The following is a 16,205-nucleotide window of genomic DNA, read 5'->3' on the forward strand; positions in this document are numbered from 1 at the left end:
CCACTGCCCCCGCCTGGGGAGACACGTGGCCGGTGACCAGCACTTAGGAAGAGGCGGGAGGGGCTTCAGGAGAAGCAGCCAGTCTTCCAGGATGCAGCAGACATCAGGGAAGAGCCAGGGGCTTCGTAGCTTTACCGTTTATTCAGCTCACTCCAGGGCAACTGTTTTAAAAACCCACACACGGGACGGGGGTCATGTACACCGCGCCACAATCTCCGCAGCGTCATGCATATTGAGTTAATCAGCACAAGACAGGGAGCAGCCGCCGACACCCGGGCTCACACGGTTTTAGCCTTAGCAGACTTTCCTAGAAGACACTAGAATACGTCCTGCCCTCGCACTTTCTAAAATAGAAACACTTGGGGCGCCTGGGTGGCTCAGTCGGTTAAGCCTCCGGCTTCGGTCATGATCTCACGGTTCATGGGTTCGAGCCCCGCGTCAGGCTCTGTGCTGACAGCTAGCTCGAAGCCTGGAGGCTGCTTCAGATTCTGTGTCTCCCTCTCTCTGCCCCTTCCCTGCTCATGCTATGTCTCTCTGTCTCAAAAATAAATAAAACATTAAAAACAAACAAACAAACAAAAGTTCTTGGAGTTTTGAAACTTCTGGGCAGGTACCAAGTGGAGACCGTGTTCCGCTCTGGAAAGGGCCCCAGCGCATCTGCGGGGGAGGCTCTGCTCAGAGGAAAATAGGGCAAAGCCACGCTGGCTCCAGGGCGCCCGCCGCACTTGGAACACTTCACAATCAGGTTAAACCTCCAGAAACCAACTTTCCAGCTTGTAATGTGCCTCCCCCCACCCCCCCGGCCGCCCTGCTGTCGTGTCTGCAGCTCCAAACAGCAGCAGATCCTCCATCTCCCCAGAAACTCTGGGGCCACCCTGAAGCTTCCCTACTGACCACCAGTCCCCAGACCCATGCTCCTCTCTGTCCCCACAGAAATTCCTCTGCTTGCCCCCTGCCTCCAGGAGCTGGGAGAACACTCTGGATGAAAGAGAACAAGAATTATGCTCTTCCAATCATTGTTAAAAACACGAGATGTGACACCTTTCCTGCTCATGTGGTACTGTCACGGGTAACCCAGTGTCTAGCTCTATGTGGCCAGGCCCGAGGCTCTGCCCACAGAGCAGGCATTAACAGCTGGCCCCTAGCTGGCACCGGGGAGTGCCTTCCAGTCTGGGGAGCTTGGCAAGTCTGGCACACTTGGGGCAGAGGCACCAGAAGGCCCGGGACAGTGAGGCCAGCATGGCCCCTCTCGAAAGGCCCAGGCTAGAGAAAGGGCCTACTGCCCACCCCCAGCTGTTGGGAGAAGCCAGCCTGTCTTGTCCAGGACACAGAGTGGCTGTCTAACAGAGATGCGGACACAAAGCAAATACAGAGTAAGCCAGACAAGCCTTTTCAACAAGGCTCTGAGGAAGAACAGACATGCACCAGAGAGCAGGCAAGTAACCACAGACGTCTGCAGGATGCAAGGGACACGCCCTTTGGAAGACGCCAGGCTCTTGCCCAGGCTCCCACAATGTCCCAACTTAAACGGTGCTTCTTGGCACAGCTCCCAGGCTGCCCCTTGGCATTTTGGTTACGTGTTGAGGTTTGTGTCCTCAACAGTATGTCACGTTCCCAGCAACCCCACCAGGCCAGCCAGGGTTTCTCAGCACAGGTGGCCCAGACCCCACAGAGTAAGCTGTCCACAGAAATGCCATCGGAGCATGACGTCCGAGGACTCTGAAAACAAAAGAAAAGGCTCCCTCTCTGGGTGGCGGCTGGCCCGTGTGGTAAGCCTGGTGTTTAAAGACAGTCAGGATGCGGCATGCTCGCCCACGGGCTGAGCTATAGTGTGTATGTGCACTGCCCAAGAGCCCACGCTCCGGTCTAGAGAAAACAGCACAACCCACACTGCGCACGGCCATGGAAATGTGGGAGCTGGGCCCCTGTCTGTGGCAGGGAGGACTGGGGGTCCCTGCAGGGGAGTACTATGTGGGGACTCACCTTTCGTTACAAGCGGGATCCGCATTTGGCCAGGTTTGGCCAAAGGCCTTGTCTAGACAAAAATCCCCCAGCTGCCCCCTCCTGCCTCCTGGGGTCACAGGGAGAGCCCAGCAGAGCCTGCTTCCTGAACAAGTGACTCTGGCAGCCAAGGCCTGGAAGGGCAGCTGACTTGGGCTCCAAGGCCATTTTGTAGCCCAAACATGGAGGACTCTGGACTGTGGGTCTTTTTCCCAACCTGGTAGCTTTGCTGGGTCACTGTGACTGGGCTCCAGGCCGGCTAAGAAGAGAGAATGCGGGCCAGGTGTGCCTCAGAGCACCGCCCGAGCTGACAGTCTCCTCAAGATGACCTCTCACAAGGGATGCCCACAGACAGGCCCCGCCAGACCCGCCAGGCCTCCATCCTCCCCCGGACATCTTCCCCGAGGCCGGCTGAGCACCCGCCAGACCCACTGAGTGGCTCCTGCCCTTCGTCTGTGGGCCAGGCCACCGACTGCCCCCAGGGCAGCCAAGGGAAGCACCAGGCCAAGCTGTGGGCCTGGACCCCGGCCCATCAGACACAGCACCCGGCCGCCAGGAGACCCGCCTCTCGTGCCAGCGGGCAATCCCTTCTCTGACACTCTGCCCTCCCCCAACTCTCCCCACCTCTGCAGGCCACCAGTTCCACGTGTCTCAGACTGCTCTTGCCCGTGACGCCTGGGTGCCACCTGGAGCCCTGTCCCCTGCCGCAGAGAATCCCCAGGCCCAAGGACTCAGTTTTTTGTTTTTTGTTTTTCCTCCCAGCTCTTGGCAACAGAGTCTCTCTTTTTAATGACAAATTTCCACTTTCTGTGGGAGCCAGGTGTTCTGATATGAAACAGACTTCGGTCTGGAACTCTCGGGCAGCGTCTAGGCAGCCTTGCCGGGAGTCCCCACATTCCCTTGTGTGATGCTCCCCGGAAGGCAAGGCGCTCATCGCTGGCTCCCGGGGCGGGTGTCGGGGGAGGGCGCTGCTGGCCTGCGCCCGGGGCGCCGCACCTCACACCACCTGCAGGCTGCGTTCGTGCCCGTCCAGCTGCACCTTGAGCTTGTGCAGCTCCTCGATCTCGCGGTTATGCCGCTCGGTTTTGTGACGCACCAACGAGCGGTAGAAGTGGATGGTGAAGACCACAAAGATGAGGCCCACGGGCACCATGATGATGGTGGACACGAGCGCGGCCTGCCAGCCTGTGTGGCCGCCAGGGCCGGGCGGGGGGCCGGGCTGGCGGCGCGCGTCCACGGGCAGGAACTTGATCCAGCAGAGCAGCACCACCTCGGCCAGGAAGAGCAGGATCCCCAGCACGGTCGAGAAGCCCCAGGCCAGCTCAATGTAGGGGTGCATGCGCTCATGCGGCGACTCACTGATGGAGTTGAGGTTGTGGATGTTGCTCACGGCCTCCACGTTGGGCAGGATGCACGTGCTGATGAGCAGGGCGAACAGGTGCACGGCCACCAGCACCGTGGTGCAGGCGCTGAAGGCGATGAGCAGCGGCCGCGGGTACTGGTACTGCGTCTCCAGCTGCACCTCCACCATGGCCACCTGCAATGCAGAGCGGGAGAGGCTGGGCCGGGGCGCCCACCTCGCTGTCCATAGACTCCCAACTCTCCTGCTTTCTGAGGAGCTAAAGGGCATCTCACTAAGGAAGAATCTAGAAAGTACAGGGGAAGCTCAAGCCCAGGGTGGGGAGTGGTGGGGCTCAGCACCCTCCCCCCCGCCGCAGGCCTTCCCAGCCCAGAACACAGAGTGTGCTGGGGTACCGATCTCTGACCCAGGGTGACCCCAGGCCACCCTCCCCCCTGGAATAGGTGGCTTCAAGACAATGGCTATTTTTCAAAAACTAAGAGCTAACCTTTGAAAAAGTAAAAAAGAAAAAAAAAAAAGAAATCACCGAGGCTCTTCAGGTCTCTAGACAGGGAGGTGCAGGCCCAGACACAGGCCACAGGGTGCGGCTCACAGCCCCAGAAGCCCCAGGGGAGAAGCCCGCATCTCAAAGGCCCGGAATGGGAACAAAAATGAGGGCAATGGTAAAGCGGGGAGGCTGTGGGCAGGGGGCTGGGCCGAGAGAAGAGCTGAGTCATCAACCACAGGAAGCCCAGGCCAGTAGGTGATGCCCGAGATAGCTCCATGGAGTCCGGAGAAAGTTTTCCAGAACCTGGGGCTGGAGGCGCTGCAGGAGGCCGGGGGAGGGCTGCTGGGGGGGGCTGGTGCCCTGCAGCGGCACTTCGGTTTTCAACTGCGTGCACATACTCACTGTGATAAAATAAAACTATTTTTTTATTAAAAAAAATTTTTTTTCATTTGAGAGAGAGAGAGCACAATGGGGGTGGAACAGAGAGGGAGGGAGAGAGAATCCCAAGCAGGCTTCACACTGTCAGCACAGAACCCATGGTGGGGTCTGAAACCTCGAACCATGAGATCATGACCTGAGCTGAAATCAAGAGTCAGACGCCTGCCTAACCAACTAAGCCACCCAGGTGTTCCCCCCTCAGTGTTTATAGTCCATGACCCCAAGATCGAGTCACACGCTCTACTGACTGAGCCAGCCAGGTGCCCCAAAACTAATTAAAAACTTTTTTTTAATGTTTTTGAGAGACAGAGAGTGAGTGGGGGAGGGGCAGAGAGAGAAGGAGACACAGCATCTGAAGCAGGCTGGCTCCAGGCTCTGAGCTGTCAGCACAGAGCCTGACGTGGGGCTTGAACTCACGAACTACGATATCATGACCTTAGCCAAATTTGGACACTTAACCAACTCAGCCACCCAGGCACCCCATACGCTAATTTTAAATAAAAGGCAATACAGACACACAGAGGGAGCCAGAAGCCCAGCCTAGCTGTGTAGTCGTGAATGTCTACAGCAGGTGAGGCAGCACCTGCTCACCACAGGCGCGTTCACACTACATGCTGGGCAACATGGCCCTGCCCCACGTCCCCGAGGGCAGACCCAGGCTCCGAGAACTTCTCCTTCTGTGGCCTGGCACTCCCCTGCCCCTCAGCACCAAGGACCTCCCCCAGTGGATGGCACAGTCCAGGCCTGGCCAGGACTCCAGGGCCCACCAAGGGCCTTCTCCCAGGTACCCACAGGTAAGAAACCAGGCCAGTCAAAGAAGGTGGACAGAGGAAGGCCTTTCCACCCACTGTGTCTACTTCCTGGATCTAAGCCATCCTGTCTTTCCAATTTTACAAGAAAGAGGACTTCACAACTTCTAGCAAGTACCGCCTCCTAGAGTGAGAGATGCATCTTTTTGGCAGAGATGGAACATTTGGTCAGTAAAAAGAAGATACGGCAGTCTCAGTGGACCACAGCTAAACAAAACTCAGAAACGATCACAGCTCCATACGGTTGCCAGAGGCTACGAGTTGAGGAGGTGGGCTTTTCTCCATGATCCCTGGAACCCGGGCCAGTCTTGTTACCACCAAGGACTTGGCTTAACAAAAGGATGTTGTAGAACACAGAGAGCACTGAGGCAAGAAATGAAGATAATTATGGGGCCTGCATGTAGGAAAGCAGTTGTGTTCTGCCTTACGGAGAGAAAAGGCCAAAAGGCCATTTTTCAATGTGTTTATGCAAAGATTTTATGAGGGGGCTGCGGTTCACCGGTTCTGTGTTAGCAGCAGGATAAACATGAAGAAATGGGCTTAAGGTTAGGCCCAAGTGCTCGCTGTTGGGCAAAAGCCGAGCTCTGCAACTCTAATCAGGGGAAACGTAAGAGGGAGGGGCCTCCACCCAGCAAACCGCCTCTTTTCACTTTCTCGTCCCTGCCCTTGGTCAGCCATGGGCTCCACAGCTGAAGCTCTGGCTGGTGACCCATGCTGGTCTTCTTTCTCCCAAGCTGCCCTGCTGCCCACACCATCGCCTGGTGCCCTCAGGTGCGTTAGTCTGGTCAGTCAGGGGGGCCCACAGCTGCTTTCCCCAGCCCTGCTCTTGATGCCACTCTGTTCCTGCTGCTTTCTAGTTTTCACCATCACAACTGAATCTCTGGTGCGTTTTAGGCCGTGGTGGCCTCCATGAGAGGAACCTTCTAGAAAAGAAGGCAAGGGCCCCACATGGCTTCTGAAGCGTATCCCAGGCTGCTTCAGGAAGCATTGCTGGTAGAGGAGACGCCCCATAAACGCTGAAGGCATGAACGACTGATCACCGGCAAGTGTGACACATGGCACTGCCAAGCTAAGGCCAGACAGCACCTGGTGGCACATATCCAGGCCCTCCCACCTGGTCTTCTCGGTCACTGTTTTCAACCTAAGACCACTTCGTACCCCTGCGGGCAGCCGGGAGGTCTCAGACTGATCCTCCAGGATTCGGCCTTGGTTTTAGAACCTTATGCACAGGGCCTGTTTTCCAGTTTTAAACAAGTCGTTCTGGAGGCTTCAACTTGGGTGAGCCATTCGCTGGCCGGGGAAGAAGCTTCTCTAAGTTTGGAGACCTGAGTGTTGGGAAGGCGGGGGTCTAAAAGACAGCCGCAGACAGGAAGTGACTTCTGAGACCCGGGCCCCACACACAAAGGAAACGTCCTGCTGCATCACGTCACGCAGTGCTTCCCACAGTGTTTTCCAGAGTTACAAACCTAAGTGCGGCCCAGACAACACAACGTGAGACCAGGATTCTTCTGCCGTGTGGAAAACAAGCCTTCGTAGTGTGGTTTAAACTTCTCACCCGCATTCCGTACAATTAAGCTTGAGAAAACATTCTATCTTTTGCATGTGATGGAAACCACAGGAAGAAAATAACTATAGGCCAAAGTTGTGCACTATATGATTGTATGCTTTAGACGTTGCGTTATAAATAAATAAATAAATACAACACACCACCTAAATAAAGCCTTTGCTTTAAACTACTCACCTAGGGGTGCCTGGCTGGCTCAGTCGGTTAAGTGTCTGACTCTTACTATTGGCTCAGGTCCTGATCTCACGGTTCCTGGGATGGAGCCCCGCATCAGACTCTGTGCTGACGGTCAGCATGGAGCCTGCTTAGAATTCTGTCTCTCTCTGCTCCAACCCCACTCACGTGTTTGATTTCTCTCCTTCTCTCTCAAAATAGATAAACATTAAAAAAATTAAAAAGAGGGGCACCTGATTGTCTCAGTCAGTTGAGCATCTGACTTCGGCTCAAGTCACGATCTCACGGTCCATGGGTTTGAGCCTCGTGTCGGGCTCTGTGCCGACAGCTCTGAGCCTGGAGCCTGCTTCAGATTCTGTGTCTCCCTCTCTCTCTGCCCCTCCCCCGCTCACGTGTGCCCGCGCCCTCTATCTTTCTCTCTCTCTCTCTCTCTCTCTCTCTCTCTCTCTCTCTCTCTCGATAATAGACATAGAAGTATGCTTTAAAAAACAAAATTAAAAAGGGGCACCTGGGTGGCTCAGTTGGTTAAGCAACTGACTTTGGCTCAGATCATGATCTCACCATTTGGAGTTCCAGCACTGTGTTGGGCTCTGTGCTGACAGCTCAGAGCCTGGAGCCTGTTTCAGACTTTGTGTCTCCCTCTCTCTCTGCCCCTCCCCCACTTGCGATCTGTCTCCCTCCCTCTCTCTCAAATATAAATACATATTTGGAAAAAACTTAAAAACAAATAAAAAAATAAACTACAGACCTAAACCCAAATTTACTGCCCCTAAGCTTGGTGACCTCCATCAGATCCTGACTACACAGGTCTGTTTTCCAAGGGTGGCCTGTGCTAGTGAGTGAGCAGGCCCCTGCCACAGGAATGGCCACAGTGGCTCACTGAGAGCTTATTTTCTGTGCTGCCGCTTTACCGGCTCTGGCTTTGGAAAAATAACAATTGTTTTCACATTAAAGAAAAAAATTATTTCCATCTAACAGAGAAGAAAGAGGGGTGCCCCTCCCCACCCCCCAGCCGTGTTCTCACTCTGAGGCCTGGCATCTTCGCCTTCTGAGCCAATTCCCTGAAGGGCTGTGAGTCAGGGGCTTTGGAGTCAACAGGTGGCCTGGCCCTTCTCAGGGCCCGCGGTCTGGCCTGGGACCGACTCCTGCGCTGGGAAATGACTCAGAAGGAAAGCGGCAGCCCGGCAGCCAGGGGGAGCTGGCTGCCACACTTGGGGGGCATTTGCGTCCTGAGCTGGGCCAAACTGAGCGAACCCCCAGAGATCCCAGAGTCCTGCTCAAAGCCTTCAGATCCCCAAAGTCTTGAGTGTTGCCCGAGGTGGGGGCACACAGGGGTACCTCTCTCCCTGCACACTGAAGCTATTTCAATTACCCTCGAGTTCCTTGCCAGGTAACTAACTGCTTGGGCCCATACCTGGCAGCCAGCCTGACTGCCAGGGGGTCCCAGAGGGAGTGCTTCACTCCCTGAAGCATCACAGGATCTCGACAGCAAAAGTCCTTTCGCAGGCCGCGTTCCCCACCACATGTCAGCACTCACCATGGCGAAGCCCGACAGCAAGGCTGAGGTCCGGCTGGAGGCCTTCAGCTTGGCTCTGCTCAGGTACAGCTTCCTCCAGGACAGCGCCTGCACAGAGTGGTGGTTGGATGTGACCAGCTCCAGGTAGCTGCGGCGGACCCAGTCCCGGTAATCCATGCCCTTGTGGCCAGGTTCAGAGCAGGCGGGGGTGGAGGGGTCCGCCGGCACGTTAAGCTCGGTGCTCATGGTGGGAGCCAGGCTGGAGGCAGGAGGCAGACGCTCTCAGGCATCCCGGAGGGCTCCCGGGACCTGGAGAAGCCGGAAGCCAAGCAAGTTAGCCTTCTCTGGGACCTGCTGTATACACCTGACACGGGGTGGTGGGAATACGGGGCCCTGATCCCTAACACAGGATCGTGGGGACCATCTGGGGGGGAACAGGGTCAGGAGTGCGCTTCTGACCTTCCATCCCTACATCAGAAAGGCTCCAGTCAAATGTGGTTTGTGGGTGAGGAATTCTAAGGTCAGCCCTAAAGCACCTAAGGAATCCTCTAATCTGTTGCTTTCTTCAGGGAATAGGGAGCTATAGCATTTACAGAGACCCCCGGACCCAGTTGCTAGGCCTGGATTTTATTCTACTGTGTGATCCTGAGCATGACATCTGAACTTTCTGACCTGGTGCATTTTCAGATGCGGGACATCCCCCCGCCCCTTTACAAGGCTCTTCAACAAAATAACAGACCCAAAGACTCAAAACCGCTTTTCAGTGTCGAAGGTCCAGCCACGAGGAAAAAAGAAAAAAATTCCAAGCAGCGGTTAATTTATCAAATCCAATTTAAATTTTAATCAGTGCAGTTCACCTGAAGAAATACTTTGGTTTATGTAACTGAAGGAAAAGCCACATCCAGGCTGCACTGGAAGCCTTGAGCAAAAGGAAGAACTGAATCCATCCACTGACATGAGCACATTTTACAGAGAAACAGGGACCGGAGACCTCTGTGGTCATCCCAGGTAGGTATCAGGTTTGACAGCAACACAGAATGAAGATTAGAAGGGCTGATCTGTCAAGATTTGTGACTTGAAACCCCAATCTCCGCTAATCCAAATAGGGGATTGGCGGTCTCGTGTGGCCCAAGGGCCCGGCCCTCGCAGCAGCACGCCGGGATCGGATCTAATTAATCTGCAGGGCAGACTTCAAGGGCATCGGCACCTCGCAGCTCACTTGGCATCAGATATCAACTTGTATGTTCAGGCCCATGTAGGCCCCACAAAAAGCCTACTTAAGGCCATTACAAACAGATCAGTGTTTCCAGGTGCCAGGGAGCAGGGCTGGGGGTAGGTAGGTGGTGTAGGTGGTGTTTACCAGGATCAGTGGCTGTGGAAATGCCCCAAACTTGATCTATCCACACCAATCTCTAAAAGGGTTCTCTGGGAAGGTCCTGGAGGTGGAGAAGAGCACTCTCTTTTGGGGTGCCTTCCTTTTTGCTCTCTACCAGGCTGCAGAGGTACAGCTTTTGTTGGCCAACAGGACCCTGGGGAACAGTTCTGGGTTCTCCTATTTCTGCCAGGGGATATGAATTACTAGGTCGTTTCTAGGAATGTTGGCTCGGGAGCCCTGTCACTGCCCCCAAGCCCACGTCTGCGGCCAGCAGCACTGCCTTCCAGCTCTTCAATCACTGGAATGTCCCTTCCTTTGGGGAAAATTGAAAGAAGCGTTGCTCACTAACAGATCCATCAGTTAGCTCCAAATACTTTAGAATGTCATCATTTGGAAACTGACTTTTCCTCTTCTCTTTGTCCATACGTAACAGAAGCAAGCCAACAGGTATGGGGACGATAGCAAACGGCGGGTGGATAAGTGAAAGGCACAACCTTTGCCCCTGCAGAATATCTGTCTCTCCATTCTCCATCCAAAAGACACTAACTGGGCTTTAAGGTCAGACTGCATTTGGTACTTAGGCATCAAAGATGAAAATGGTGAGGATCCTGTGAGTTCCTTGAAGGAACTCACTACCCAGGGTTGGGGAGCAACATAAGGGAGTGATTCTCACCCCGTGAGCTAAATGCTGCTTTCGTGGAGGGGGTGTGAAAGCCAAGGGAACAGTCTTGGGCAGGAAGAAGGTCCTTGCTAAGGAGCAAGGATAGGGGTCAAGGACATAATAAAGGCAGCACTGGCAAAACTCCCTGGAGACGAGATGCTTCCTGGATGGGAGGGTTCTGAGAGGAAGGGATGTGCAGAAAGGCTGGCTGCAGCGGGAATTAGGGAAATGTGGGTGGAAGGCAGGATTCAGGAAGTGTGAGGAGCCCCGGGCAGCCCAGGCAGTGTGTCTGTGCTGGACTCTGGCGGTGCCAGGCTGCAGGGGCTTTGAAGGAGCTAGTGAAAGGGGCAGCAGCCTGGGGTCGGTGTGGTCTGGGTGGGTGCCCGCTGAAATGGCTGGCTGATTTGGAGGGGCAGGAGGGCCTGGTCGCCTCCAACAGGGTGAAGAAGAGGGAAGCCCAGGGGCCATCAATAGGCTTGGGTTGGGCTCAAGTTGGAGGGTGGAGAGGGAGGGCTTTGGGGGCAATGAGGGCTGACAATGGTCTCTGGGTAGTAGCCAGACAGTTTCGGCCCTGCAGATGTCCTCCGATTGGCAGGGAGGCTGTCTGCTTGGAGCCTGGGTCTCGAGGCAGGCCCATGGGTCCTGGAGATAGAGAGGCCACTTCCTGCTAAGGGAGCAGCTGGACTGGATTCATATCCATCCTAACCGTCCCTGCCCAGGTGCCCTACCTCCTGCCTGGCCTCCTCCCTCTGCCCCAGGAGAGGCAGAGTCCTCACATTCTGGGCTGGGGTAGGGGTGGGGGTGGGGTGGGACAAGATGGAAACTGACATCTCTGCCGGGTTACAGAGGCTCCAAACGATGCCCTACTGGCTAAACTTCGCGGAGGTTTTTTTGGTTTGTATTTACATATAAGGGGCAGTCAGAGAAAAAAGCTCTTGTAGAATAATGGTGAGTCTCTAAAGATGAGCTATTTTCCTTGGCAGGCCTGTCTGAAACATTTCTAGGCGGTAGGTTTGGGGTTTGCCTGTCTTAACTTCCTTTAAACATCTGGGGCATGAGCAATGGTGAATCTCTGTCACACCCGCGGGGGACCGAGGGCGGGGCGGGGCTGCAGTCTCCACAGGGGTCTCCCAGAGGTGTCCACCTGCATCTCTGTCCCTTCCCATCGGGAAGTCTCACTAGCCGCAGGACCCGCACTCGGCCCCTGTTCCGGACTTCCGAGTCTTCCGAGCGCCGCACCCCTCCCGAGGATCCCTTAGGGTTAGGGTCACCTGGCCACCCTCCAAACCCGCAGCCATCCCATCCCAAACTAGCCCAGAAGAAAGCCCATCCCCTCCCCCTGCGTCGAGTCTCCCGTTGCAATTCCGGTCCCCCAGCAGGGCGGGGTAACCACCCCCACTTCGCCAACCCCTCCGGCGAGCACTCACCGAGCTGCCCTGCCTGCCGGCCGGCTCCACTCCAACTCAGGCTTGTGGCATGCGGCGTGGCCGTGTTGCCCTGTGGCCCCTTGGCCCGGCCGGGGTGCTGAGCACTGCCCCCTCCCTCCTTCCGTGCGTCCCGCCGGGTACCCCCACCCCCGGCCCCGCCCCCACGGGCCGCCCCGCCCTGGCGGGCCACCGCAGCCGCTGCCAGGGCAACGGCGCGCTGCCGTCACGTGGCGGGCCCTTGGGGGCGCTGCGGGCCACGTGACCTGGCTGGCCTGGACGGGAGGGGTGCGACTCGCTGCCCCTCCTGGGGTACACCCCGGCTGCGGGGTTCTCTAGCCGGGACCACCGGCCGGAAGCCGGGGAGCGGAAACCGGTAAAAGGTGCGCATCTCTCCCGTTCCCCCGGCGGGCGTGCCATGGGCTACAGCGCACTCGGATTGGCGCTGCCGCGAAGGGGGCCGGAAGCCTGGACATTCCTCGCTCTCACCATCCCCCCCTTTCTTCTCCCCCCCAGTCGCACAGCGCCTGGCCCTGACAACCATACGATGTGGCTGCGTTTCTCTGCTTCCTGGATCTGGACCACAGGTCCAGGACAGGGTGAGCCCTGCTCAGCCCGAGTGTGTGGGTCCGAATAGAGAAAAGGAGCACTGAGTCCCCAGGGTGAGCCGCAAAGGATGCCCAGGACTGGCTGTGGGCCAGGTGGAGGGCTGGGGAGGGACCAGAAGGGCACACCATGCGGGGAGAGGGAACAGGTATCCCATTATCAGGCCCCAGGACGGGCGAGTGTGAGATTAGAGTGAGGGAAAGGGCTGGAAGATAAGGCTCTATTTGGGGAAGCGTTCAGGCAGCCACACCCCTTGCCAGGATGGACCGTGTGCTTCTAGAGCGTGCAGGGCTGGTCAGGTGTCACCCTGCTGCCTCCCCTCCCCCCCACGCTCGAGGAGACACTTGGGGTCCTAAGCTGGGTGCAACTCGCTGGGCCCCTGGTAGACGTCCGCTGAGCTGTTGTACTGAGATACTCAAACAGGAAGTGCACACGAGTAATTAACTAAGAGGCAAGATGGGTTGTATCAACCCTTGTGCCAGACGGCCCCTCACAGTCCTTCCTGCATGCCCTACATAGGGTTTTTCCATCTGTCACAACAGCATCCACAGTGACACATTTATCCAAATGAAAGAAAAATTCCACTCGTGTCAACCAGTCCAAGTTTTCTGACAATTGTAAGAGGAGAGGTTAACAGATGTCAGGCCAAATCCACTTCTCTCTCAAGGCGCCTTTTAGAGGCCACTTCTGAGAGCCGGAATGACACCTTTTCATTCAGGAGGACACTTAAAAACACCACGGCACTGCAAAATTGCAGGGTCTGATTACCCACCTACCCCCACCAAAACACGCACACAGTATAGAGGCCCATGGGAAAGGGATCATCGAAATTTCACATGGCAAAATCCTTAAAAAGCAATAGCTCATTGTAAAATGATGTGGAAAACAGGAAGAAGACACTTTGTAAACAAGAGTAATTGCATCACAGATGAACATTCTTGCCACAACCGAGTCACTTGCTTAAGTTTTCACCCTTGGAGTCTGATGTGACTGCACATCCTTCAGAAGGCTTCCAGAACCAGTCAGTGATGCCCTCACCCTCACGCACATCTGTCCAGCATGCCTGGACAGAAGGAAAACCTAAGTCCTAATTACCTGTGCTTTTCAGAGTCCGCTTCTTAGTCCAACACAGAGAATGGCTTTTGTCCCCCGCCTAGAAGAGTAAGGAAGGTGCCGGCCCTATGCTGAGAGGAAGCACAAGTTACCTTCCTGATAGCTGGAGGGGCCCCTCAGGTGCACAGGTAGATGAGTGCCAGTTACACAATGAGGGAAAGGCCCACGGCGACCAGTTGGGATGTCTGGGTGACAGTCTGGGCTGGGACTTCCCCTAGCTGTTTGGCCATGGCAAGTTGCTCCCTCCCCCAAGGCCTCAGCTTGAAAATGACCAATTCTTCGAGGCACATCCTGGGGGCCGATCGCGCTCTAGTCTTCCCCATCAACGCACACCCTCATTCAGAGAAGACTGTGGCCCTGCTTTCCCCTCCCCTGGGTCTTTCCATCCAGATGGCCTCTCGGCTGCCTGGGACCACATAACCAGTCCGGACAGTTATGTCCTGTTGGCCATGGACTCCTACGGCCGAGTCCTTGCCACTCCCCTTTATGAGATCTCAGTTCGAATCTCTCATTTTCTGGCCCTTTCTCACCCCGTTCTCAGATGGACTCTGCTGAGACCCGCTTTTCGCCCCCAGCCTCCTTTCTGACTCAGCCTGAAGCCTTCTAACCTCTCCTTCCCCCATGTTCCCCCACATTCCCCCACGTTCCCCCACTTCACACCAAACTTCTCATGTGAGCTGTCCTCACCATCTTCTTCCTCGCCCTGCTGCAGCCACCTGCCAGCGCGCTGCTGCCACGGGACAGGTTTCAGCCGTGCCCTTTTCTGTCTTTGGGCACCCCTCCTTCTGCTAGAAACAACGCTCTTTCTTTGATCTGGTGACTTCACTTCTTTTTTTTTTTTTTAAACCTCTGTGCAGGCTCCTCCTCTTCTGTCCCCTAGATGTGGGTGTCTCTCCACTTCCCCCTGACTGGTTTCATCTATTCCCTTTGTGTCAAGGAGCCTGTTGACTCCAAATGGTCACCCCCCCAGCCGGGTAGGGCATGCCCCAAGGGTCCCACCTGGCCACGCTCACAGCTGAATTCCTCATTTTTCCTCACATGCTCTACGTCCTGAGTCCCCTGTGTCAGGGAGTCCCAGCAGCTACACAGCTGGTGACCTTACAGATCTGCTGTCAGTAACGATTCCTCCTGTCCCCATCCAGTCCTGTGAAGTCTCCCATTTGTCTCCACAGGTCTCAGACTAATTCAGGCCCTTGTCACCTCTGCTCTGTATTACTGCAAGTGCCTTCCACCTGTCCCCTTCCCATCTAATCTCCACACTGCAAGTGGAAAATTCCCATCTCTCCCCCGCCCCCGCTGGGCCCTTCTGTTTTCCCCAAGGCCTTAGATCAACTCCAGTCCCCCTCACCTAGTGACTGAGGCCACACCAGGGCATCAGCTGCTCCTCGGCTTGCTTTCTTAGAACTCCTGCATTACTGGGCTACCCAGGAGCTCAGCGCAGCCCTGCTCTCATCCCTAAGGCCTGGGTCACATGCCATGCTGTACCCTGTGCTGACCTTTTTCTTGTCTCTTATCAGACCTGGAGCTCCTTAAAGGCAAGGCCTGTGTCTTGCTCACCGCCATCCCCATTGCTGAGCCAAGTACACTCAGGAATCCTTCAGATTAGGCTTTTAGTCGCATTCAACAAACATCTCTTTTTCTGTAGAAAAAGAAAAGTGACTCAGGACTTGCACCGGGGTGTTCTCTTTACTGAAATATAGTAAGTATTAAAATATGGTGATTGTAGCTCACTGTAGTCAAGTATGCCAAAGACTAAACATAAATAAGCTTCCAGGGGGGCAGGGGGGGAGGAGAAGGCACACCTGTTTCCAACTGCTGCCAAAGGAAGCGGTGCCCTCACAGCTCTCCTTCCGTGCAGCCCGGAAACTGATTCATCGATATTCCTATTCCCAAAAGCAACATCACTCCTCTAACTCAATTGAATAACGGGCTTTTTCCAAAAAGATAAATGTTGAAAACAGGCGAGTAAGCTAGCAACAGTCCTTGACAGGTTAAACCAGTGTCTCTGAAGGAAGAGGGGTCCACGGCAGAATCTGCTGGGGTGCCTGTCCCAAATGCCTGAGCTGCCACGCAGTGCCCTCTGGGGCGTGGCCAGGGAGCCTGATGTGGGAGGCGGGCTCCGCTGCGGCCTGGGTCATGGCACCAGCGGCCTCCAGCAGACACAACTGTGTGTACCTGCTCAGGCTCTTCCTGCTATAGTGGCCACTTTTCTGGTATGAGCAGTTTCCCTGCCTGCTTTTAGTCACAGATCGGCTCCGTCACCCCACATTTATCGAGTGCCCGTGGGGTCCCAGGCACTGTGCTGGAGCTAGAGGTACAGCAGAGGACAGAACAGGCAGGTCCTCATTCTCTCGGTGCTCAGAGCTGAGCTGGGAGCGGAGGAGTGCTGGTGTGGCAGGGTGCAGACCAGTAAACAAGACACGGATGCTAGGAAGAGAATGGAACAGAACAGGGTGGGCAGAAAGCTGAGGCCTGACAGCACAGGAAGAGGCAGGGCAAGGGTGAGGGGAGTGGGGGCATGGACGCGGGCTGAGGCTCCAAAGGGAAGCTGAAACCACAAACCCAGAAGACATCAGTGAGGATGGTATTTAAAGCCCCGGGTCAGATTAGGATCTCCTCAGGCCTGGGTCATCCTAACATTTAGAGTTTGAGAGGAGAAGCAAGCCAAGGAAAGGCA

General features: G+C 55.6%; 1 protein-coding gene and 1 long non-coding RNA gene across 6 annotated transcripts; one reads left to right on the forward strand and one right to left on the reverse strand.

The window, feature by feature from the left end:
• Positions 1 to 578: 578 nt before the first annotated feature.
• ORAI2 (ORAI calcium release-activated calcium modulator 2) lies at positions 579 to 14,339 on the reverse strand. 5 transcript variants are annotated; one of them, XM_029947665.1, is made up of 4 exons: positions 14,216 to 14,339; positions 13,511 to 13,594; positions 8,371 to 8,658; positions 579 to 3,538 (listed from the first exon to the last, which is right to left on the reverse strand). In XM_029947665.1, exons 3-4 carry the CDS (start codon positions 8,593 to 8,595, stop codon positions 2,999 to 3,001), a joined length of 765 nt encoding a protein of 254 aa, XP_029803525.1. In that variant the 5' UTR covers positions 8,596 to 8,658; positions 13,511 to 13,594; positions 14,216 to 14,339; the 3' UTR covers positions 579 to 2,998. The 5 variants fall into 5 exon arrangements, with proteins under 5 accessions (XP_029803525.1, XP_029803524.1, XP_029803526.1 ...); XM_029947664.1 differs by having other exon boundaries at positions 13,511 to 13,599; XM_029947666.1 differs by lacking the exon at positions 13,511 to 13,594.
• LOC115298647 lies at positions 12,062 to 15,205 on the forward strand. The gene is made up of 3 exons (XR_003911812.1): positions 12,062 to 12,192; positions 12,326 to 12,471; positions 15,174 to 15,205. It is a non-coding gene; the product is annotated as an uncharacterized LOC115298647 (long non-coding RNA).
• Positions 15,206 to 16,205: the final 1,000 nt, after the last annotated feature.

The sequence above is a fragment of the Suricata suricatta genome, chromosome 8, assembly GCF_006229205.1.
Source record: "Suricata suricatta isolate VVHF042 chromosome 8, meerkat_22Aug2017_6uvM2_HiC, whole genome shotgun sequence".
NCBI classification, from domain to species: Eukaryota; Metazoa; Chordata; class Mammalia; order Carnivora; family Herpestidae; genus Suricata; species Suricata suricatta.

Excerpts from the sequence above, each read along its gene's own strand:
- ORAI2 (XM_029947666.1), bottom strand. The coding sequence starts at position 8,595 with ATGAGCACCGAGCTTAACGTGCCGGCGGACCCCTCCACCCCCGCCTGC. Across the intron at positions 3,539-8,370 it reads TGCTGTCGGGCTTCGCCATG|GTGGCCATGGTGGAGGTGCA; the intron begins GTGAGTGCTGAC and ends TCTGCATTGCAG.